At 46.1% G+C, this 24,702-nt stretch overlaps 2 protein-coding genes across 3 annotated transcripts in view; one reads left to right on the plus strand and one right to left on the minus strand.

Annotated features, from left to right (window-relative positions):
- Tut4 (terminal uridylyl transferase 4) overlaps positions 1 to 24,702 on the plus strand; it is a 180,314-nt gene that overhangs the window by 9,830 nt on the left and 145,782 nt on the right. Inside the window, exon 2 of the mRNA XM_063287719.1 lies at positions 6,713 to 6,839. The gene's annotated coding sequence lies outside the window, so the exon portion shown is untranslated. The remainder of the gene's footprint in view (positions 1 to 6,712; positions 6,840 to 24,702) is intronic.
- Gpx7 (glutathione peroxidase 7) lies at positions 9,077 to 17,062 on the minus strand. 2 transcript variants are annotated; one of them, NM_001106673.1, is made up of 3 exons: positions 16,729 to 16,921; positions 12,064 to 12,325; positions 9,077 to 9,656 (listed from the first exon to the last, which is right to left on the minus strand). In NM_001106673.1, exons 1-3 carry the CDS (start codon positions 16,861 to 16,863, stop codon positions 9,493 to 9,495), a joined length of 561 nt encoding a protein of 186 aa, NP_001100143.1. In that variant the 5' UTR covers positions 16,864 to 16,921; the 3' UTR covers positions 9,077 to 9,492. The 2 variants fall into 2 exon arrangements, with proteins under 2 accessions (NP_001100143.1, XP_038965504.1); XM_039109576.2 differs by having other exon boundaries at positions 9,082 to 9,656; positions 12,064 to 12,199; positions 16,729 to 17,062.

Here is a 24,702-nt window from a genome sequence, read left to right on the forward strand (position 1 = left end):
TTCCACCAGTGATGACTTCCTCTGCCTCACAGTTTCCTCCAAGAGGTCACACGAGTGCCATGCAAGCCAAGCTATGCCATGCTGACTCAGCCCACCATCAGTCCTCACCCTGATCACAAAGTCCTTCCTGAACCGGCCAGTCTCCTGTCCCAGACGCTTGTCATTCGGCTGCACACAGTTCTGGCTCCACCAAAGCCAACATCTTTCTTCCTAAGTGCTTTTGCCCAAGCTACTCCATCCATTCAGGGCTTCCATACCTTAGACTCTGATTCTCAGCTTTTATGTCAGTTTTCAGGGAGTTCGGTGTTCTCTGAACTCCAGGATGGGCCAAGTGGCTCTTGTGCACATACTGTGACTCCCTGTTCTCGGTGCTCATCCCAGTTATATTAAGTAATTGACATTTATTTGTCTCTCCCACTCTTCTCTAAGTTCCCCACAGCTGGGGATGTGCCTGTTTTTTTGATCACTGATGTACCCTAAGAACACAGCAAGGGCCTGACACTTAAGCAGAGCTCAAGAACTGATTGTTGGTGAGTGAATGTCTCCTTGATTTCTGACACTCCAGAGAGTCCCCTGGCTGTCCACTCTTCCTCCCTCCATCATCTGTCTGTCCTGCTTGCAGACAACATTACAGCTAGTGATGAGCACTGGACACAGGATGCATTGACATGGTTGAAAACCATCTGGAGCTGAAAGGAGAGCTCAACAAAAGACAAAGACCGTTGTCATGACTGCAGCCATCAATGATGTCTAACTCACAAAACCTACTAGCCAGAGTCCATGGCTGGCAATCTACACTGGAGCCTCTTACCTACAGCTGTGTGTCCCATGGCTGCACTTACCTATGGTGAGCTGTGGTCTGAAAATATTAACAAAAATATTCAGAAATAAACAATTTATCACCTCCCCCATCGTGGGACAGAGTCTCACTTTGTAGCTCTGTCTGTTCCGGAACTTGCTCTGTAGACCAGGCTGGCTTCAAATTCACATAGATTCTCCTGTCTTTGCCTTTGGAGTGCTGGAATTAAAATTGTATGCCACCATGCCAGGCTTGGATACATGATTTTAAAATTGCTGTTGTGATTACATGGTGAAGTTTCAAGCCATCCTGGCCATCCTCTCCCGAGTGTAAATCAAATTTTTGTCTAGTGCATTGATACTATATGTTCTATTCATCCAGCGATGGCAAGGAGAGGAGAGGGAGAATGAGAGAACACTTCTATTGTAGTAATTATGATGGTTGATTAGCAGTTATTGATGTTAATCTCTTACTGTGCTTAATTTATGATTAATCTTTACCTCAGTGTTTATATATAGGGAAAACGTATTGTAGGTAGGGGTTGGTACTCCCTGAATTTCAGGTAGACATGGTGGTCATTCATGTCAGTGGTGACAGAAGCCTGGAGACATTGCTCCACACTGCTACTGGAAGCAGCATGAGAAACTCTCATAACCTTTTCAGGACCTTGGTTCAGGTAAAACAAGATTCTTGTCTTTGACTCAGAAACGAATTTCAGGACTAGTCTGTATGAAGCCAAGTTCATTGAAGATATTTCAGTGCAGATTTTAAGTATAAAAGTTAAGTGAAAGAGATGCTTGGGAAAAGAGTAAGTCCTACCCACATGGGCAGTTTGCAGCTAGGTGTCCTGGAGTTAGCTACATAGACCTTCTTCACGGCTCTCAAGTTAGGTCTCAGAAGCTGTGTAGAAACCTCTTACTGGGCATGGTGGTGCACAACTCTTTAGTCCTAGCATTCAGGAGATACAGAGCCAGTCTGGTCTAAACACTGAGTTCCAAGACGGCTAAGACTACATAGTAAGACAAAGTAAAACAAAAAACAAACAAGAGTAAAAAAAACCAAAGTAAAAAAAATAGAAGAAAAAGAAAGAAAAGAAAAGAGAAGCTGGAGAGGTGGCTCAGAGGATAAAAGCACTGACTGCTCTTCAGAGGTCATGAGTTCAAATCCCAGCACTTAACTGACTGTAACTCCCACTCAAGAAGACCCCTCACCCTCCTCTGGCCTCTGTAGGCACTGCACTCATGTGGCCTACACTCACAGAGAACTAAAAACAAAATCTCTCTCTCTGCTCAGAGAGTTTGGTGCATAGAACACAAAGTGTATTGCATTATTAAGAAAGGAAAAAAAGAAAGAGAGAAAGAAAGACAGGCAGACAGACAGAAAGAAAGGGAGTTATCTCTTTTTGTCTGTGTGTGCATGTAGATCTGTGCATGCACACACGTGAACATGTGTCACATCATGTGGGTAGAGGTCACCGACTCCTTGTGGGAGTCCTTTCTCTCTTTCCACCTTCTGGGCTTGTATTCAGGTTGCCGGGCTTGGTAGCCTGCACCTTATCCACATTACTATCTCCCAGCCCTTTTCTCTTTGATAAGTGGAATTACAGGGTGACTCTGATGCCTGCTTGGATTGAGTACAATCTGATAAAATGAAAGCAGAAGCCACTGGGGTGGCACAAGTGGCTAAACACGTTTTCACTAGAAAGAGAGCGTCTGGTGAGATTCCCAGAGAATCGCAGGTTTCTAGCTGGAGAAGTAAAAGCCTTAAGCAAGTGTAATTGTGTTGGACTTCCTGATTTTCAGCTGCCTAGAGCTTTCAACAAAGGCTAGAATGAAGGCATTCTTCCGTCCTTCCTTCCTTCCTTCCTTCTTTCCTTCCTTCCTTCCTTCTTTCCTTCCTTCCTCCATTCCTTCCTTTCCGTGTTTCCACAACTGACCCTGTGTTTCTGTTCTGCCTCATTAGGAGATGTGAGAGCATGGAGGACTACTGTACTCTAAATAATGGTGGACAGCTATAGATTCAGTAATATGCTTAAAGCAAGTTACTAACATATTGATTAATAATAAAGGCTTAGCATGTAGCCAAGCTGTCATGTAATACAACCTAATGAGTGAGTAAGTAGATGCTAAGCTGGTGTTAGGAGGTAATTAAATTGTCAGTGGATAATCATATACCAAATACTCCGGAGTTAACTGATAACCAAGGGATTAATTTACAACCAGGATCTTGGCAGATCATGGCTAAACTATTGGCGAAGGTGAGAGAATTGATAGGCGTTTTGTGTATGTTAAAAGAAATAGAGCCAGCCAAAAGCTCATAAAGTCTGTAGAAATAACGTGTTTAATGAGAAGTGTGAAGTCATCAGCAGGTCCCAAGACTTTTGTTGTTGTTTTCTGTTTGTTTGGTTGGTTGGTTGGTTGGCTGGTTGGTTTTTCTGAGGCAGGGTCTCTGTAGCTTTGGCTTTCTCGAAACTAACTCTGTGGAGCAGGCTGGCCTTAAATTCACAGAGATCTGGCTGCCTCTGCCTCCTGAATGCTGAGATCAAAAGCATGCCCCACCATCACTGGCTGAACTCAAACCTTTTTTTTTTAATCTTTGGTGTCCAGGTCTACACATGCACCTGCATGGAGCTAGTGTTCAGATGTAAGCATCCTAGTAGGAATAAAGGTGTTTCAAAGAAAAGCAACATGTCCTCCCTTTGCCTATCACACAGCCAAAACACAGACAGGATACTCCGCTAGTCTCATGCTAGTGGAAAGATAAGAAGGGGACCCTTGGCTAGAGGACAACTCAAGGGGTGCTTGCCCCTCAGAAAGAGATTTCACAGTTATGGCAACTTGTTGGGCCACCTCTCAGGACAGACCAGTGCCTGGGCAATGATGGGTCAGTGATGGGTGGGACCACACCTTAACTGGAGTAATTTAGTTATATATACATCTTGCTTTCTATTTAAACCTCAATCTTGCATCAGGACCTTGAATATGAACTTGGAGAGGGGTCACTACACTAGGCTTGCTTCTTTCCCCTATGTGGCCATATTAAATAAATCTCCTTTCTCTACACACACACACACACACACACACACACACACACACACACACACACACACTCATTCACACTCTCACACTCTCACACACACCACACACCACACACTCACACTCACACACACACTCATTCACACTCACACACAGTCACACCACACACTCACACAGTCACACACTCTCACACATTCACACACACTCACACACACTCATACTCACACACTCACACACACTCACACTCACACACACTCTCACACTCTCACACACACTCACACACCACACACTCACACTCACATACACACTCACACACTATCACACACTCACACACTCTCTCACACACATACCCCCCACACCATACACACATACCACATACACATACACGCTCTCACACACATACCCACACACACACCACACACACTCACACACATTCACACACACTCACACACTCATACTCACACACACTCACACTCACACACACTCTCACACTCTCACACACACTCACACACCACACACTCACACTCACATACACACTCACACACTATCACACACTCACACACTCTCTCACACACATACCCCCCACACCACACACACATACCACATACACATACACTCTCTCACACACATACCCACACACACCACACACACTCACACACACATTCACACTCACACACACTCACACTCACACACACTCACACACTCATACTCACACACTCACACACACACACATGTATATTTTAGACAGGGTTTTGTTATGTATCCTGTGGACTATGCTCATGGGTCTGAAGCACTGGGGCCGTGGCATGGTCAGAAGTGTTAGACTCCCTGGCAGCGGTGTGGTAGGTGGTCGTGAGCTGCCTGACAAGGGTGCTGGGACTGAGGGAGGTGCCTCAGCAAGCAGTGTGCACTCTTTCCTGCTAAGCCATCTCTTCAGCTCCCTTAGGTTTGTTTGTTGAAGACAGGGTCTCTAGTCTGGCTGGCCGCAAACCCACTGTGTAGACGTAAACTTGACTCCTGATCCTTCCGCCTTCTGTACCTCCAGAATGCTGGATTGATAGGCAGGCATCCCAAGCCAGGCCCAACACAACTTTTAAAAGCTTTGTTTCACTTATACACTTTAAATTTCAAAAAGTTTTAATTATCATTTTAAAATGTTTTTTAAAATTATGTATCATTGGGGTCTGCTATGGATGTCAGTGCCCAACCTTGTAGTGTTGATTTTCTCTTTCTCCCTTTTCTGTGGGTTCCGAGGACTGAGCTCAGGTCAGCAGGCTTCCATGGAAAGTGCTTTTAGCCACTGAACTCTCTCCTCCGGCCCCTCCTATACATCTGCCTGAGGCCTGTACTCCTAGAATCAGGTTCCAAATAGACACATACATACATACATACATACATACATACATACACGAAGAAAAATGGCTAGGAAATATAATGTACAAAAGACATGTATGGCTCTGTATATTCGAGGGAACAATGCCTATTTCTGATTACATATAATATACTGAGAGGAAAGGAAACAGACATAAATCATTAAGTCTCAAGAAAGAACTAAAAAGGTGTAGTAGAGGGGGTTGGGGATTTAGCTCAGTGGTAGAGCACTTGCCTAGCAAGCGCAAGGCCCTGGGTTTGGTCCCCAGCTCCGAAAAAAAAAGAAAAAAAAAAAAAAAAAAAGGAGTAGTAGAAAAAAAACCATCTCGGGTGGATGACATGGTTCAGCGGATAAAAGCAATTGCTGCCAAGGCTGATGGCTTGAGTTCTATCCCAGGAACTTGCATGGGGCGAGGAGAGAGCTGATTCCCACAGGTTGCTCCCTAATCGCCGCACATGCGCTGTGTTATGTGTGCCCCTCCATCCAATTAAAAAAAAATCCTCTGCTCTGTGGTGCAACAGAAAAGGCACTTGGAAGCCTTGTGGACCAGGTGGTATCCAGGGCCTATAAGGAATTTGGGGGGATGCCAACTTCTAGGGGGGCTTCCAGCCTGGGGTGACCAAGATGAGACAAGACACTGAGCCACGGCACACGGCTTCAGGAGACAGTGGGGTGCTTGCTTTAGTGGAAGAGCGTAAGCTAACAAATGATTTACAAAACAGAAAGAAAAGCTGGTTCAACAAGGGGTCAATATCTCCCCCATGCAGAGGCCCCATGCTGTCCACCGAGGCTCGGTAGCTGAGGACCACTCTCCAAGATGCTCCAATCCTGGACTCAAATCCATAAGCAGAAACCTTCCTTAATGCAAACTGTCTCTGCTTTGAGAAGGCAAAACAGCACACACAACAGAATCCAACGGTAGGGATAACCGTTCACCCCTCAGGCTGCCCCATGGCTGCCCTAGGAACCCGCATGGGGCAAGTCCAACTATGAGGCTACTGAGACAAGGTCTGCTCCAGCCTTCTCTGACTCGTCACCACAGAATACAGCCTTCAGCTTATCATACCTCAACACAGGCCTCTTCAAGAGACCAAAAGACAAAAGGACGGCCTTTACCATTATTCTAACAGTTCAAATGTAGCAACAACAACAAATTACTTAGTTTATCAAAGCTACAGGCATTTTTATATGGTGTTCAGGAGGTTATCACTAGGGACAATGAGGTAGATGGTTGTAAGTTCAAGGCCAGCAGGGGCTATATGAGGAGATCATATTTCTAAATGGAACTAAATGGGGCTAGGGAGGTGGCTCGGTTGATAAAGGACACAAAGACTTGAGTTTGGTTCCCAGAATATATATAAGAAGTCAGAGGTGAATCCTGGAGGGCAGAGACAGGAGGATCCCTAGCCTCTCTCTCCAACCTGTCTGGTGAGAGATCTTATGTTCTGTATGTATTGCTATATCCTCAAACTTGTGGATTAAATGGTTCACATTTCTCCCCATCAGGGATAAGAGAAGAAAAGCAAACCCTACTGCACGGCTTTCCAGAGTCAGTGACTTCTGGCCTGGATACTGGTGAAGAAAGTCCACCCTTTCTTCGGGGGCTGACTACTAGGAATCTGACCATGCTCCAGTGAGTACGTGGACAACACGAAATGAACTTGGATTTTCTTTTCCTCTTCTTTTCTTTGCCTGTGTGTGTGTGTGTGTGTGTGTGTGTGTGTGTGTGTGTGTTGGGGGGAGGGGTGTGAGCGGTGAAGTGGTTAAAAGGAGGGCGTTTGGGCATGGGAAGGCTAGGAGGTGAGAGTGATCCAGGTGCGTGATTCACGGTTCTCAAATAATCAATAGAAAGTAATGAAAGAGTTCTTAGAGGCAAGCGTGGCAGCACACACCTTTTATTCAGCACTTAGGAGGAAATAGGGCAAATTTGAGGCCGGCTTGGTCTACATAGCAAATTCTAGGAGAGTCAAGGGATATCTAGAGAGAGACTGTCTAAAAATAACCAAAAAAAAGGGGTTGGGGATTTAGCTCAGTGGTAGAGTGCTTGCCTAGGAAGCGCAAGGCCCTGGGTTCAGTCCCCAGCTCCGAAAAAAAGAACCAAAAAAAAAAAAAAAAAAAAAAGCCAGAAAACAAAACAAAACAAAAAAATATCCAAAAACATCCTGAGAACTCTAGGTGCAACTTGACAAGCATGCAAGGCCTGGTCCTTGCTTGGAGACCCAGTTGAGAACGTATCACCCAAAGGAACTGCCATTTCTGGAATCCTTACTGGGCACCTGTAGTCTGCAAATGCATGTCGACATTGTCTTCTTTTCTCCTGGCTGTGATTAAAATATCTGGTCAATGCAACTTGAGGGAGAAAAGATTTCTTGTGGCTCACAGTTTCAGGGACTAACAGTTTCAGGGACTATCAGTCCATCGTAACCAAGAAGGCACAGTGGTGGGACTGGCTCCTGGCTAAGGTGTTATGTGGTGGCTGGGTCACACTGTGGAAGTAGTCTGTGTGTGGCAGCTGAGGTCATACTATCAGAGCAGTCTGAAAGAAGAGACTGAGGTCCAGCCAAAATCCTGAAGTCCTGCTCCTACAGTCCTATATTTGTCCTGTATGTAAAGGGTTCCATAACCCAACCAAAATAATGCCACTAGTTAGAAACCAAGTGTTCAGGTATATACTTGTAGGATTAATGGTGGGGTCTTATGTCAGCTCCTCCACAGGCTCAGGCCGCTGGGGAGGCTAGACATGGAAGTTTGACCGAGCTTACTGCTCGCCACCACTGGGCGGGTTTCCGGCTGTGAGAAGCCAAGGGACACCGCTCCGGGGTGGGGAAGCACAGTCTGTGGCATGGGACACAGCCGAGCTGGCTCAGGGGTCCCCGGACCTGTCCCCGGGGAAGCCATCAGATTCTCAGGCTCTTGGGCATCCAGGAGCCTCTGGGAAGCTGCAGAACAGAGTGGGGGGCCCTCCGGGTTGAATGTAGCCCGGGGCAGAGGGGGAGATGGAGGCGCTGGTCTAGTGCAGGGGAGCGTCCTTGGCTGGATGGCAGTGGGCTTGAGCTTGGTGGCGGAGTTTGCTGGGAGCGTAGGGAGGTCTTCTGTGGGGAGATTAGACAGCGGCTCTAGGCAAAGGGCTTCTCTGTGGCTCCCCACAGCAGATCCCATGAAAAGAGATAGTCCTTGGTTTCAAGGCGTTTATTGTCATGGTGGAAAGTGGATGAGTAAAACCGTACCCCACTTCTAGCATGGACCTTTTGCCTGGAGGAGTGTCTGGGAAGAAAAGTTCATTGCTAAGCCCCCAAGCCTTTAGCTACCTCATTATAATGGAGAACTGTCTTGGGCCTACTTGGCCTGTAGTCCTCTACCTGTGAAGGGGCGTGGCGTTGCCCTTACATGATTGATGGTCACAAATCTATGGAGGGCTGCAGGCCAGTGACTGGCCTGGTTTCCTGGGAGTTTAGGAAAACGCCTAGGGTTCCTTTCAGGGTCACGGGTTTTGAACCTCAGCTCAATCAGGAACCAGGGTGTAATTTCACTGTCCCACACATACCTGTCCGGGATAGCTCACATTTAAATTATAACAATATCCTTCACTTATTTCTATTGTAGTGTATAATTGATCGGAATATTTTTATTGAGTATTAATGCACTACAAATCCTCAACACCCACACTAATTACTGACAACGTTTACTTCTAGTTTATTATTTGTGTTTTTATTTAGTGTGTTCTCTCTCTATGTGCCTTTCTTTTTGCCTCTCTGGGAATAGAGTCTTGCAAGTGTTTGAACTCTGAGTCTTTCTGCTATCACACTCCCTAAGAATGCGTGTCTTTTGTAGTTAAGAAAAAAATAACAAAAACGACAAACGCATTTGGCCTAGGATTCCGTGGGCTAGACATTTATGTCGAACTCAAGTTTTATTATCACAGATAATGTTTGTTTACATGTGGAAAACTGTGCGGAGTGCTTCCCCTTGGCTAGCACTGCCCCCAGGCATGTTCATGGGTATTAGACGCTAATCCTCACAGCCTCCCTGTGAGGTAAGACTTGGCTGGCTAGGTAGATGACTGCCTCAGAGCCATGCCATATTTCCTTTGGCTAGAGGCCTGCTGGCGGGTGATGTGCTGTTAAGAACTCTCATTGGCCAGCAGTGCCTGTTCGTTGCCCTTGGATTCAAATCATCCAAGTCTTAGGCTCGTCCTCTGAGGGAGCGAAGGGAAGAGAAGCATTGGCTCTCTGCCCTTGAAGCACCACTTGAGTTTGCTGAGGAATGGGGGTTTCAGGGGGACCCAGTCACAAGTCTTCTCGTTTCTGAAGGATGAGCTTCATCACCTGCTCTGTAATACGGGGCTTGATCTCCTCCACCGGCACAGTGGGATCCCATGCCCCCACCACCTTTCCGTCTGGGGCCACTAGGTACTTCCAGAAGTTCCAGGTGGGCTCCTTCCCAGAAGTTTCTAGAGAAAAAGGGAGCAGAAGATCAGTGTGCCTCTCTGTATCCTCTCCTGGAATCCCTCCGTTGGTATCATTCTGGTGCCCAGGCTTTACCTAGACTCCTTAAATCAGAGCCTTGGAGAACAAGACCCAGCTATGAGCACCTTTGAAAGCTCTCCATAGATCCCAGTGTGGGATCCAGATTGAGAGAGATTACTTTAGGAGCCTGGGAAGTACCTGATACCACACCATCAATCCCCCCTTTACACAACCCCCAAATAGTCACGCCTTGTTCTCCAAGTCTGTTTTGTTTCCAGACAGGATTCCGTGTAACCCAGGCTACCTTAGTCTTGCTATTCAATGTGGATGGGTAGCCTTGGAATGCCTTCTCCTCCTTGCTCTACCTCCCAAGTATAGGCCTGCACCATGATGACCTGCTTCCAATGAAATCTTAATGGTGACTCAAGGTTAGCCATGTACCGATACAGTCCAAATCACTGTCAAGTGAATTTTTGGGTCTTGCTTGAGTAGAGCTCAGGTTTGCGCAATTATAAGATCTTTCCAGGTGCTTCTAAAGCAAGGGCCAGATTGATGAACAATCATAGGAACTGGGAGAAAACTAACAGAACACGTAGGATGGGGAATGATGACTTAACAAAAACACAGAGCTAATGGATCTCAAAATTCACAAGGGATTCCTCTGCAACTGAGGAATTAAGGCACTTTACATTATTTTTCTTTCTTTATTTTAAAAAATTTATGTAAGTGTTTTGCTTACATGTATGTCTGTACACTGTATACGCATAGTGCCTAAGAAGGCCAGAAAAGGGCATTGGCTTCCATGGGGCTGGAATAGCAGGTGGCTGTCAGCTGTCATGTGGGGACTAGGAATCAACCTGGGTTTGATTCTGGACAAGCAGCCAGTGCTCTTAACCTCTGAACCATCTCTCTAATCCCAGAATCCCACTTTAAAAAAGAAAAATATATATATTCTGCCTCTGGTGTGTGTGTGTGTGTGTGTGTGTGTGTGTGTAAGAGAGAGAGAGAGAGAGAGAGAGAGAGAGAGAGAGAGATATCTATCCATCCCCTGGAATTGGAGTACACAACAGTTGTGAAGTGCCATGTGGATGCTGGGAATTGAACCCAGGTCAGGTCTTTTGGAAGAGCAGCCAGTGCTCTTAACTACTAAACCAACTCTTTAGACCCTCAGAATCCCAGTTTTTTTAAAAAAAAGATTTATTTATTGTATTTATATGTGAGTACACTGTAGTTGTCTTCAGACACTTCAGAAGACAGCATCCTATTACAGATGTTTGTGAGCCACCGTGCGATTACTGGGATTTGAACTCAGGACCTCTGGAAGAGCAGTCAGTGCTCTTAAGCACTGAGCCATCTCCCCAGCCCAAATCCCACTTTTTAATGAGCAGTCTCAGACCATCAAATGTTTTGTTTTTAGCCCCCTCCCCTGACTATCAAATGTTTGAGCCTTACTGAACCCAGCCTGCTTCTTATATAGATAGCCACTCCTAAGAAGAAAAGATAAACTTCAGGGCAGTGGAGGTGCATGCCTTATGCCTTTAGTCCTCTCACTTGGGAGGCAGAGGCAGTGGAATCTCTGTGAGTTCCAGGATAGCCTGGTCTACAGAGTGATAGCCAGGGCTTCCAGGATAGCCAGGGTTGCTAAACAGAAAAACTCTGAGAGAGAGAGAAGAGAGAGAGGAGAAAGAGAGGACACAGAGAGAGAATGAGAATGAGTGAACCTGTGTTGTAAACCCTACTCCTTAACAAAATGAGCTACCTGCCTAACGTTCCAGGTAGCGCTGTACAGCTGTCCCGCCTGATAAGACCTAAACAGCCATAGCACAGTGACACTGAAACACTGCCTGAATGGCCACGGAGCCCCACTCCCCATATACACAAAAGCAGCCCCTTAGATCATCTCTGAGCAGTTTCTCTACTGTCTTATCTGTTGCACACAGACCACAGGATACCTAACAACCTCTACTGCCTCCTTCTGCCCTGATGAATTCATTCGCAGCCCACACCATCTTGCCTGTCACCATTATTCCAGACGGGGCATTAAGCTGAACTTTTCAGCTTAAGAGAAGGTTTCCCTTTAGCATAGAGACTTTGACTCAGAACAAGAGACTTCCAGTTATCTTGGCCAGCCTCCTCCAGGCTTGTGGCATCCTGTGGTTGTGCCTTGGTTTCTCTATCCAAATCTATAAGCTCATTTAGTGGCAAAGGCATGATGACCTGTCTCATTCCAGGAGTCCCCTGAGAGTGAAGATAAGATCTCAGGGAAGGACTAGGGTGAGACAGCATTCGGTTTCCTCCAAGGATCAGGAAGAGAAAGGTGACCCAGCCAGTCACCAGCTTCATTGCCCCAGCCAGGGAGGGAAGGTGAGGGGGAGAAGGGACAGTACTCACGGGTTAGGTATTTGAAGGCAGGGTGGGCACCAGTGCCAGTGACTGCGATCTTGCTAAACATGGGGAAAGAGACACTGTAGGTGCGGCGGGCAAAGTTCTCAATCTCCCTGTTGCTGTCTGGTTCCTGTTGGCCAAACTGGTTGCAAGGGAAAGCAAGCACGTTAAAATGGTAGGGGCCCAGGTCCCGCTGCAGCTGCTGCAAGGCTCGGTAGTTCTGGTCTGTGAAGCCACATTCGCTAGCTACATTCACCACCAGGGAAACCTGCACGGTAAAATCAAACAGAAAGAAGAAAGATCAGAGCCACATACAATCCAGCAAAAAGGCATGCACTTGTATCTGCTCTGGTTTGTTCACAGAGGTGACTTCTTCACACATGCAAGGATGCCATGTACGTGTGTGTGTGTGTGTGTGTGTGTGTGTGTAAAATCTTCATATAAACACACCCACACACAAAAGCAAGCACGTAGGGGTCTAGATGCATGTACACACATACATGAGTGTCTGTCACCGTATGCACACAATTTACTGAAATTAATATGCACATGCTCTATGATTCAAACCTACATTAGCTAGTAGAACATGTACCCACAAATACACACAGCACATTCACAGAGAGGCATGCACACCGGGAGCTCATGTCAGTAGGTGATTGTGGGGAGGAGATAGACACACTTGGGTTCAGTTTGGTTCAGTCAGCTGGGTGCTTCCAGAAATTCCAGATGCGCTCCTTCCTGGAAGTTTCTAAAGGAAAAGGAAACAGAGCTGTGTGTCTCTCTGTACCCTTCCCTGGAAGGAGCTGCCAGCACCTGGATACATAGACAGAATGACTGTCCCCCAGTACGATCCCTTTTGATCTCCTCCCTTCCAGCAAACAAATACTTAGTTTGCTCACTGAGCTCTAATTTTTGTAAAGGCTTTAGGCAGTAAATACAAAGGGAGCTGATAGAACTGATATAATGTACTTAGGATTGTGGCATGAGTGCCACATTTCCAGCTTCTAGCTCTGAATTATTAAAAGATTAAACTCCTTTGCCTGGGAGCCCTAGTCCTATCTCCATGGCTGCTTTTGAGACAAGTTGGGATGATATCACCTGGCTACCCAATGAAGATCATTTCCCGGGGTCAGTCTGGAACTCTGGACACAAATTGCTCAGGTCTCAGATTCAGCAGTACTAAAACTATGGGTCTCCCTGTGGGGAGCTGTCCTGTTTATCGTAGAGTATTTGGCATCCTATTTGGTACATCCTAGCCTGTACCCACTAGATACCTAGGTTTGACAACCAAAAATTTTTCCCCCTGGGGTTGTGGCTCACATCTGTGATTCCAGTCCTAAGGGGGCTGAGGCAGCAGAATTTCAAATTTCAAATTTCAGCCGAGACTACACAGTAAGACTGTCTCTTTAAAAGAAAAGAAAAAAAAAAGTTGCATGTCTTTGATCCCTGAATGTAGCATACGAGATAGAGGCAAGGGATCTCTGTGAGTTCAAGACCAGCCTGGTCTACATAGCAAGTTTCAGGCCAGGCACTGCATAATGAGATCCCGTTCTCAAAACAAAACACTGGAGAGATGAGGATGTGCCCCCAAGTCTGACAATCTGAGTTCAATCCCAGGGCCCCACAGAATCTCCACCATGACACAACAACAGGCATGCACACACACACATATGCACACACACACACAAACACACACACACACACACACACACACACACACACACACACCCCGAGCACACACCCACACAAAAATGTAATAACAAAGATCTTTTTTATCCCCAAAACAGAGTTTCTTTGTGTAGTCCTGGCTTTCCCCCAACTTTGTAGAGCAGGCTGGTCTCAAACTCCTAGAGATCCACCTGCTTCTGCCTCCCAGGGGCTAGATTAAAGGTGTGCGCCACCAGCACCTAGCTAACAATAAGAATCATTGAGCTAATTAGATCTATCACTCTGCCTGGGGTGATAAAAAAAGATTAGAACTCTCTCCTTCCCCAGTTAAGGGTCTCCCACCTTCTATCCTGCTGACCTTCATTGAAAGCATTAAAAAGCTTCCTTTTATCCTGTATCATGTGTTTCCCTAGTCTTTGTGAAGGGGGAACTCTTGCTTCTTAGACTCTTCACAGACTCAGATGTACATAAAGAAGCAAATAAAACCTCTCTCTCTCTCTCTCTCTCTCTCTCTCTCTCTCTCTCCCTCTCTCTCTCTCTCTCTCTCTCTGATACATTCCACCCTATAGGTAGATACATATGCCCTCCCAAGAAGTGACTACCTCAACATTCATGCTCAACCACGGGCAAGTGACTGCCCTTCCACTTTTCCTTACACCCAGTGTCAGGTGTGTAGTAGGGAGACAGCGAATGGTCAGTAGTGAACGGATGAAGGTGTGGCCCAAGCAGCAGGCCCAGCTTAGGTTAACCAGCTTCCCTGGGTTGACTGCTCCCTGCTTTCTCTCTGAGCTTAGCACTTAAGGGCAGAGACCCAAGACTTGTCCTGCCGGGATTTAAATTCTAACTCTAGCTCTTAAAAACAAAACAAAATGGGAAGGGTGGTCCTCCACACCATGGTGTGTATGTATGGAGATCAGAGGGTGGCTTGCAGAAAGTGGTTCCCTCCTTTCACCATATAAGTCCTGAGTTTAGGACCTCAGGCTTGGCATACCCACGATTTTACTGGCTCTCTAACTCTATCTTTATTTATTTTAACTTTTTGAGACAAGAGCTCATTACCTAACATACCCGAGCTGGCCTGTGACTTGCTATATTGGCCAGACTGGTTTTGAATTCAGATATCTGCTTGCTTCTGCCACCCAAGTGCTAGGATTAATTGTATGCAGGCTAACTCTGTATCCTATACCTTTTAGTATTTTTAAAGTTCTTTGCTGTTTGTTTGTTTGTTTGTTTGAAACAGGTTTTCTTTGTGTAAGAGCCCTGGCTGTTCTGGAACTTATTCTGTAGACCAGACTGGCCTGGAACTCACAGAGTTCTCCCTGCCTCTGGCTCCCAAGCGCTAGGATTAAAGGCCTGTACCATACACTGGCCTTTTTTAAAGCTCTCATTGCTATTGGGATTCCCTGGTTCAGTTTTCAGTGCCTTGTTTATTGTCCTCCCCACCCCAAACTTGATTAAAACATGAACTTGTTTTAATCACTACTGTTTATCTTCAGGGCGTGGGTGTTTAGCTAGTATATAGTAGGTGCTGAATAACAAACAATTAGTTAATGGCTGTCAGAGCTGCTCAGGTGATAAATTGGGGGTCTCTGGGAAGGGGAGGCCTGACTAGTAATAATGGCCTTGCTCTTTGCTGTTCTTTGTCTGGAGTTTTGGATGTTGTCATTGACCTACCATCCATACAGAGCACCTAAAGCTTGCCTAATGCTTCCACACCGTATTCTCACTTGAAATTTATAGCACACTGGTCAGGGCAAGGACTCCCAGTGTCATCGAGACCTTCAAGGCTATTGAGAATAGTTTTGTCCCCAAAGATGCCCTTGCTTGCAGGAAAAGCATACTGAACCATTCTTTTGTGATCCATCCAAATTTGGATGATGGGGTCACATGTCCGTTAGTGTCCAACACCATGTCTTCACACCAGGATCTCCAAGTCCATCTCAAGACACAGAAGATTCTTTGAAGGATTTTAAATTTTTTAATTACTTTTTTTTTTTTTTTTTGAGATAGAGTCTGTATAGCCCTGGCTTTCTGGAGCTCCCTAAGTAGACAGACACTAAACTGGCCTTGAACTCACAGACATCAGTTTCTCTCTCTCTCCCTCCGGCTTGCTGGGATAAAAGATAAAAGGCGTGTGCCACCATGCTCCTCTCTTGAGAGGATTCGTCAACACAGTGTAACACCAGAGTCTCTGAACTTTATAGTTTAAAGGCTCCCTGGCCGAGTCAGCCTCATCTAACACCGTTCAGTCTAGCTGTTTGTATCCTTTAAGTACCGGCTATTGAAATCTCTGGTCCCCCTGACCTTTCTTGTTGTTTTGCTTCTATGTCCGGACTTGGCCAGCTCTCTTTGTCTGGATTGATCTGTCTTGCTCAAGTCTTATTTAAAAGACCCAATCCTGACACACTTCCTCCTTACTGTGATTCGGTCTGGTAAGTAAGGGCCGGTCCACTAGCAACTCCATCACAACTGCTCTCTAAGGGGTGGGCCTTGGAAGGCTCAAGGATGGGAGGGGTGTGGGTGGGGTTCTCTTACAACTTGGATTGCTTTCGAATGTTCTGTCTTCGCTCTCAGGGGCTGAGGGTGGATTCTAAGAATCATGAAAGGGTCCATTTCAGGTGGTAACTCCCTCCACTGCCCATTTGTCTCTCTGCGTTCTCATTGGACCTACTGTTACAGGCGTAGGCTGGACCGGCAAAAGGCCATAAAGGCTCTTGGGAGAGGCAAAGCGGAGAGTGGAGGGCATTCACCTTCCGGGTGGGATCCTGAGCCTTGCCGAGCTCAGTCAGAGCGGGTAGCTCCTGAGCTGTGCCACGTAGCCGCAGGCCTGAGTGGAAAAAGAGGCCTGGGAGCGCTGAATGCACGGATCGCGCAGCCAGGATGCCCGGGGTGGTGTCCGAGCCGTGGCACACCCAAGACAAGCATCCGGCTGAACCCCTGCCCCGGGGCCCCCTGCAAGCCCCTCCCCACTCTGCGCCAGGCCCGCAAGGGACCGTCACTCACCGAGCCGCGGTACTTCTCCAGCGACACCAGCTTGCCCCGGATGTTCACCGCCTTGAAGTCGTAGAAGTCTTGCTCGGATTGCGTGCAGGCCGCGGCCCACAGGAGCAGCCACGCCGTCGCCACAGCCGCAACCATGGCTCACTTCCGAGGTGGCGACTTGGCGAGGGCAAAGACAAGGCAGACGGGACCCCAGCGTTGGGGGCGGGAAGAGGCGGCCCGCTGGGCAGGACGCGCCCCTTCGCAGATGCCTCTGCAGGCGCAGAGTCCTGGCTCTGGACCTCAGTTTCCCTATCTGTGCTCCGCCGGTCAGCTTCAGATCGCCGGATCCCGTTTTCTTGAGGCTGAGCCCAAAATTCGCTCAAGCTCAAACTCAAGATGCAGAGACTTAATAGGGAGATAGAGGAGAAAATCTTTGCGTGAGGATTAGCTTCTAGTGCCTGACCTTAGGCAGATCGCTCCACCACTCTGAGCCCCAATTTCTTCACAGGAATACACCTAGTTAGTGTAGAATTGGGAGTACTGGACTGTAACAGGATAGTGATGGAAAACAATTTGATAGCTGAAAGATGTGTACAAACTTTAGGTTAAGGGGTGTAGCGTTTCTCCCAAAGGGAGAAAGAAGTCAGACAAGTCTGGGAGACCAGAATCTAATGCGGTTTGAATTCCAGCCATGCAGGGGGGTTAAGGAGAGCTTGCCTATCTAGTCAATCACTGGATTAGTGTCTCCTGACAGGAGATGCAACAGGAGCCAAGAAGGCCCCGTATCTGGAGCAGCTGACAGTTAAAGGCTTTGTGGACACTAACATGGCTAGCAGCTGGATTCTCAAGTTAGTGACAAGAGACCTGGACAGCATGCTACAGCATTTCCCAGGCTCAGAAATTGCCAATGATACCCATAAAGGGGCCAAGCGTCCGGTGGTGACTTAGTATGACTCATTTGGGGTACGGGTTCTATGCCAAGTTCAGCTTTAGGTGTCTCTTGTGCAGTGATGAACAAGATGTGTGCTTTCTATTCAGAGGGAGATAAGGCACCAAATAATTCACAGTTAACTCTAAAACTGCTGTTGTAGCAAGTACTGTACCACAGTACAGTAACAAAGCTGAGGGTGTGTGTGTGGGCAAATGAAAGGAGGTTTGAACTGAATTCTGACAAATGAATAGAAATTATTCTGGTAAAAGCAGGAAGCTTGTGCAGAGGTTTCCAGGGAGAGTGAAATATGATACACTGGGCAACGAAGGCTAGTTTGGCTGACAGGAAAGAACGCTTGGGGGTGGGGGGAGGCGGGGGGAGGGCTGGGGAGGGGAGGTAGGAGTGAGGTCAGGCGGCCTAGTGGGCCACAATAAAGTTTACAGGTTTACCAGGCATGATAGCCAATGCCTTTAATCTCAGCATCTGGGGGACAGAGGCAGGCGGATCTCTGAGTTAGTGGTCAACCTGGTCTATGTACATAGTACTAGGCCAACTGTGTGTGACTTCATAGTGAGACATTGTATTAAAAAAATTACAAGCTTTAAACCAAGAAATGAAGTTTTGCTTTTTGATTCTGCTGCTTAAGCATCTTAGTGAGGCCCACCTATAGCAGATAGGTCCCTCTGGCTTTCCTGTGATGCTTTATACAGGAAAAGGCAAGAGCAGATGCTGAGGAAGAAGAAACTGTGGAGCTTTAAGGCCCAGTGATGGTCACAGCAGAGAATGTAGTGAGAGAGAAATGGGATAGTTAAAGTCAGGCAGGCTGAGCAAGTGAAGGCTTTAGAGTTGGGGTGGGGCAGTGACTATGAAGGCACAGAGTCTGAGGGGAGGGTTTGGCTGTTTGAATTAAGAAGGGGTGAGGCAGATGAGTCTGGGGGAGTCTTCAGGGGCCATCTGGGGAAAGGCTGTGAGTACCACCTCACAAGGCTACCAGATGTGTACACAAGGTGACATGGTAGGATTTGAACTCCCAGCCCTCAGATTTCAGAATATGCTGTCTTTCTCTACCACCAAGATGGCTTCTTTCTTCAGGAGCAGACAACTTAACCAGCAGAGGTGGGGTACAGGACAAAGTTGCTCCAGACAAGGTGAAGGCCTAAGCAAGCTTCCCTACTCTTCTGTCTCCTTATCCCAACCTTTTGGGAGTCTTGAGGCCTATGATGGGTCTTCTTAGCATAATAGTTGAGCTGACAGTAATGTTGTATAGTTATCCATTTCCACAGCTGCCTTGCCCACTGGGGGTACCTCTGAGGAAGGCCTGTGCTTAGATCATCCCTGTGTCCTCTCTTCATACACAAGATACTCAGTAAATGTTTACCTTTTGTAAACCTTCTGGTGACTTCTGCTCCATGTCCATGCTAGAATCTGATAGGAGGTGCTGTTGATTTTAGCCAACAGAACATAATCCGTTACTATATTTTCAGTCCGCTACATATTTCTGGTGTTTCTAAGAGAGCATAGTTATTTCTGGGTGGCACATCTAACAACTGGGAGACTCAAAGACTGAGTCAAATTGCACTAAATCTCAGAGGAGCACTCGAAAGCGTTGGAGACTTGTTATGGGATCCCTAGCTCTCCTCATGGATATTTATGTGCTCAACTTGTTCATCAGACTCCTGAGTATCTAATGTGGAACTATTTTAAGAGCTTTTAATATAGTGCAAAAATAAAATAAAATTATTGGATTTACATTCCACTAATAGGAGAAAAGACTAAAAACTAAAACATATAATAGAAAACCTGTGGCACTTTATAGAATGAGAATAGGGCAGAGGGGTAATGTGCCGGATGGAAAGGGAATCAAGATCTTGTATGCTGCTTTGTCCCTTGTGTCCCTTGTGGCTCACCTTGCAAGGGACTGAAGGATAGACACACAAACACACACAGTAAACCTGGGTGGTGGGGTTTTAAACAATACTGTTACCACTGTTGCTCGAAACCACAGTGTGTCTGTTAGGTACAGCACAGGGGGAAGGGTTAATTGGTCTCCTAGGCCTCTGTAGGCAAGCACACTCAGGCTGTCAACATCCTGGGGGAGGAAGCTATATCCTTTGACACACAGTGGTCAATCGCTCATAAGCACTCATACTCAGTTTTCTGAAGAAAACTGCCACCCCTCTTGAGCCTGGTCCATAAGTAATGGCTTTGCCAATTTCCCATGGGCCAGTTGGTCTCAGAGTCCTCAGCAGGCCAGTGGAAGGTCCAAGAAGCCAGTAGTCAGTGTATGCCGGAATCCTGAAGAAGTGGGCTTTGATGTTGGTGAAGGAATAGACTTGCCAGTGAGAGTGACAGTCATCAGGCAAAGGGAACAAACTTTTCCTCCATGTTGTTTATGGAGATGTCAGCAAAAGATGTAGCCCAGATTAACGGTGGGTCTCTCCACCTCAAAAGATCCAGATTTAAAGTGGCTCTTCTCATTTCAAATGATTTAATAATAATAATAAATATCCCTCACAGGTGTACCTGGCCTGTTTGGGTTTTAGTTCATTCCAGATAGAGTCTCATTGACAACCAAGACTAACCATCACAGGTCCACTTATTGTCATATTTTCTTATGTCACACTTAATTTCCAGATAAAACAGTAACCAGAGCATAATTACACCTAACATGATTTAACTATCCCATGTACAATTGCAAACACATTATATATTTAACCAGGTCATAACTACATCTAACATGGTATATCTATCCCTTGTATAACAAGGGATTAATATGTTACAATACACTAAATAGTTTAGAATAGATCGCAATGTCCCTCGAGGGACAGTTTTTTTTGGATACATCCAAACTTAAATATGATAATCGCTATATTCTTCTAATGAGTATTACATTACATGATAAATCAGGGAAAGAAAAATAAATGTCTATGCAAGCATAGTTGTAACAAAATATGAATAGAAAACTCATGTCCATTATAATCCTTATTTCTGCAATTGGACACATGGCCTTAGCTGGTATTTATAAATCTTCCTCTACTATCCAGTCTGTGTTTCCTCCACCCTCAGCTAGCTCCTCATGAGGTCTTGGTTCTTTTTCCTGGATAAATGACCCTTCCTTTCATTCCTGAAAGGTCTGTGTCCTTTGTCATCCTGCCTGGATTAAGCAGTTGTAGTTTCCCATTGACTTTAATCACAGGACATGGCAGCAACAAGAGATGCTCTGAAATATCTCCTGTACTCCAGACATAAATGTTCCTATGTCTATTGTGGAAAGCAACCCCATTTTCCCTTGGGTCTGGATCAATCTCCCTTACTAACTGCTATTCCTTTTCTTTTCTTTTTTTCTTTTTTTTTTCTTTTTTTCGGAGCTGGGGACCGAACCCAGGGCCTTGCGCTTGCTAGGCAAGTGCTCTATCGCTGAGCTAAATCCCCAACCCCTGCTATTCCTTTTCTTAGCCTGTTGGTTTAAGGGCTTCAGAAGCCCAAAGTGGCCAGGGTGTTATCTAAGTTTCCAATTCAATGGACTGTTGTGGCTCCTACAGGAGTGCTCCCCAATCTGGAACCAAACCTTCTCGGCCAGCAGAACTTAAGCTCACTGAAACAGAAAGCAAAACATATTCCTGGCGGATTACTAGGGGTGGAATCATTTCCTTTCCCACCTCTTGATTCCTGGACCCGTGGGCCCTAGCTATGGGAGAAACCATACCCTATATTAGAGGATGATTCAAAACATATACTGCGGTCTAGAGATCCTTGCTCCAGGGATCTAGGCTGCTCCCATTTAATCGGCACTATAACTTTGTCTTCAAAGGGCTGTTCCGGGGTTGGGGATTTAGCTCAGTGGTAGAGCCCTTGCCTAGGAAGCTCAAGGCCCTGGGTTCGGTCCCCAGCTCCAAAAGAAAAAGAAAAGAAAAAAAAAAGGGCTGTTCCAAGTTTCTAACAGGCCAGCTACTTCAGAATGATGGAGAACATGGTAAGACCAGTAGGTTTCATGATCTTGGGTCCACTGTCATATTTCTCTGGCTGTGAAGTCAGTTCCTTGGCTAGAAGCAATGCTGTGTGGAATCCCATGATGATGGATAAGGCATTCTGTAAGTCCACAGAATGTTGTTTTGATGGAAACATTCTGTGCAGGAAAGGCAAACTCATAACCAGAATAAGTATCTATTTCCATAAGGATAAAGCATTGTCCTTTCAATGAAGTCAAGCTACTACCAGGTGCCATATCTGGAGCTCAGTGTTGGTTTATCGTGAGTGCAGCTCTGACACTCAGCTGTACCAGGTCAGCCTTGGTTAGTGGAGGCCCATGTTAAATCCACATGTAATCCCCATATCTGCCACCATGGCCACTTTGTTTATGGGTCCACTGGGCAATGACAGTGATGGCTGAGGAAAGAGATTGTCCACAGAGTGGACCAGCCTAGCTGCTTGATTACTGAGCTCCTCCTCAGCTAATGTCACCATTTGATGAGCATTTACATGGGACACAAGCACTTTCACGTCCTTTGCCTATTTGGAAAGATCTATTCTCATACTTCTCCAGATGTCTTTTGCACCAATTTTTTAAATCATGTTCTTTCCACGTCCCTGACTACTAAGTTGATCCATTGGCTACAGTCCATGAGTCAGGGAATACACAGTTGTTCATTTTTCCTTCCAAACAAAATGTAATACCATGTGTACTGCCCGGAGTTTGCCCACTGGGAAGATTTCCCTTCTCTAATGTCTTTCAGGGTTCTCCCAGAGAGCGCTGTAATGCCTCAGCTGTCCACTTTTGGGTGGTGCGTGTATAATGTACAGAACCATCAGTAAACCAGGCCCTAGTCTTCTCTTCCTCAGTCAGTCATAGGGAACACCCCATGAGCTATCCGTGTGTGCTTGCTAGCAGATGGCATTGTAACAGGAGTAGAAACCAGAGGCATTTAGACAACTTCTTCATGTAACTTGCTTGTACCTTCATCACCTGCTCTGACCTGATCGAATAAATGACACACCGTTCACATTTACTAATAGACTGCTGCTGTGCACATCCTACTTTATAGCTTGGTGGGTCTGATAACACCCAGACCATGACCAGTTCAGGTCACATGGTAATTGGATGGCCCGTTGTCAAATGTTCAGTGTGTTTCCACTAAGGCCCAATAGCAGCCCAAAAGTTGTCTCTCAAAGGGAAAATAGTTACTCACAGATCTCTGTACCTTTAAAATTACTGTAATAGGGGTTGGGGATTTGGCTCAGTGGTAGAGCGCTTGCCTAGCAACCGCAAGGCCCTGGGTTCGGTCCCCAGCTCCGAAAAAAAGAAAAAAAATTACTGTAATAGACCTGAGCCTTACTGTAATTAGATTGGGGGTAATTAATCCCAGCTGTGTATGAGGGATCTCTCCCAGAAACTGAGATTATAGGTGTACCAATGTAGTGGGCTTGTACACGCACTAATAAGGGCTCATTCACTTAGTCCCCAGTTGATGGGCTGGGTAGGGTAAAATGGATTAATAGATGGGATTTCTGGTTTATCTTTAGACATGTCCAGGTTTCCCTGTCATTCTCCCAGGTGGGTACAGCTGGTTTAAGCAGAGTTGACCTCATGTTTTTCCTGCATGTAGTATCAGCATCTTCAGAATCCAGATGAAGTCCCCCTGGAGCCTGCCATGTGGGTGCTATGAACCATACAAGAGCAACCTGTGCTCGTTCTCAAAAAAAAAAAAAAAAAAAAAAGGGAAAATAGTTTTTTTGCAAATGACGGTAGAGCCTGGCTCCAATACCTAAAGATCTGTTTTGTAATTCACCTATAGGGGCCTGAGGAAGATTCCAAATAGCATCTCTACCTGCCCCTGACATCTCAAATACTATCAAGTCTGCTGGATCGTATGGTCCAAGTGGTAGAGCAGCCTGCACAGCAGCCTAGACCCATTCAAGAGCCTAGGCCCACTCAGAGCTAGCAGCTTTCCAAGCCATTTGGAATATAGGCTGAAGTGACACACCCAAGTGGGCTGCTGTCTTTAGAATCCAAATAGGCCCACTACTTAGGTTTCTTTCTTGGTGTCGAGAGGGGCCAGGTACAATAACTTACCCTTCATTTCAGAAGGAATATTTCCTCATGCCCCTCGGCACTGGACTCCTAAGGATATTAATGATGTGGAGGGCCCTAGAAGGCTCTAGAAATTTGGTTGGGTTTATTTCCCATCCTCTGATGTGTATATGCATTACCAAAGTGGTCTCTACCTCCTGCTCACTTGATGTAATTAGCATAATGTCATCGACCGACATAGGAACCAATGTGATATTTTGTGGAGGAGACAATCAAGATCTCTTTGGAGTAAGCTATAACACAGAGCAGGAGAAGCTCTTCAAATGCGCTGCTGCCCCTCTCACCATTTTGTCCTTAATATATCCTTAAGGTAAAACTGTAAAGTTATACTGCTGGCCTTGCCAACTGAAAGCAGATTGCTCCTGGTGGTCTTTATGGAAAAGTTCTGAGAAAAAGACATTTGATAGATGAATGGCTGTATGCTATCTACCAGGACATGTGTTAATCTGCTAGAGTAAGGACACCATGTCTGGTACAGCAGCTGCACAGAGTCAGTAGTCGACTGAGTTTTCAATAGTCACTGTCATTCTCCACGACCCATCTGTCTTCTGCACTGGTCAGAGAGCAGAGTTAAAGGGAGAGGAGGAGGTGGGAACCACCACCCCTGCGTCTTTCAAGTCCTTGATGTTAGCACTGATTTCTGCAATTCCTGCAATTCGTGCAGGGATACAATACTGTTTTTGATTCACTATTTTCTTTGGCAGAGGTAACTCTAAAGGCTTCCATTTAGCCTTTCCAACCATAATAGCCCTCACTCCACAGGTCAGGGAACCAATGTGAGAATTCTGCCAACTTCTAAGTATATCTATCCCAATTAGACATTCTGGAACTGGTGAAATGACCACAGGAAGAGTTAGGGGACCTACCCAAAACTCCATTAATCACCTGGTCATCATAAGCCCCTACTTTAACTGGAGGACCACGATGTTTCTTCCAGACTTTTGGAATGGGCATCAATTCAGAACCAGTGTTCAAT

This window comes from Rattus norvegicus, chromosome 5, assembly GCF_036323735.1.
Source record: "Rattus norvegicus strain BN/NHsdMcwi chromosome 5, GRCr8, whole genome shotgun sequence".
Taxonomy (NCBI): Eukaryota; Metazoa; Chordata; class Mammalia; order Rodentia; family Muridae; genus Rattus; species Rattus norvegicus.

Excerpts from the sequence above, each read along its gene's own strand:
- Gpx7 (NM_001106673.1), bottom strand. The coding sequence starts at position 16,863 with ATGGTTGCGGCTGTGGCGACGGCGTGGCTGCTCCTGTGGGCCGCGGCC. Across the intron at positions 12,326-16,728 it reads TGGAGAAGTACCGCGGCTCG|GTTTCCCTGGTGGTGAATGT; the intron begins GTGAGTGACGGT and ends TTTACCGTGCAG. Across the intron at positions 9,657-12,063 it reads TGCCTTCAAATACCTAACCC|AAACTTCTGGGAAGGAGCCC; the intron begins GTGAGTACTGTC and ends CTTTTTCTCTAG.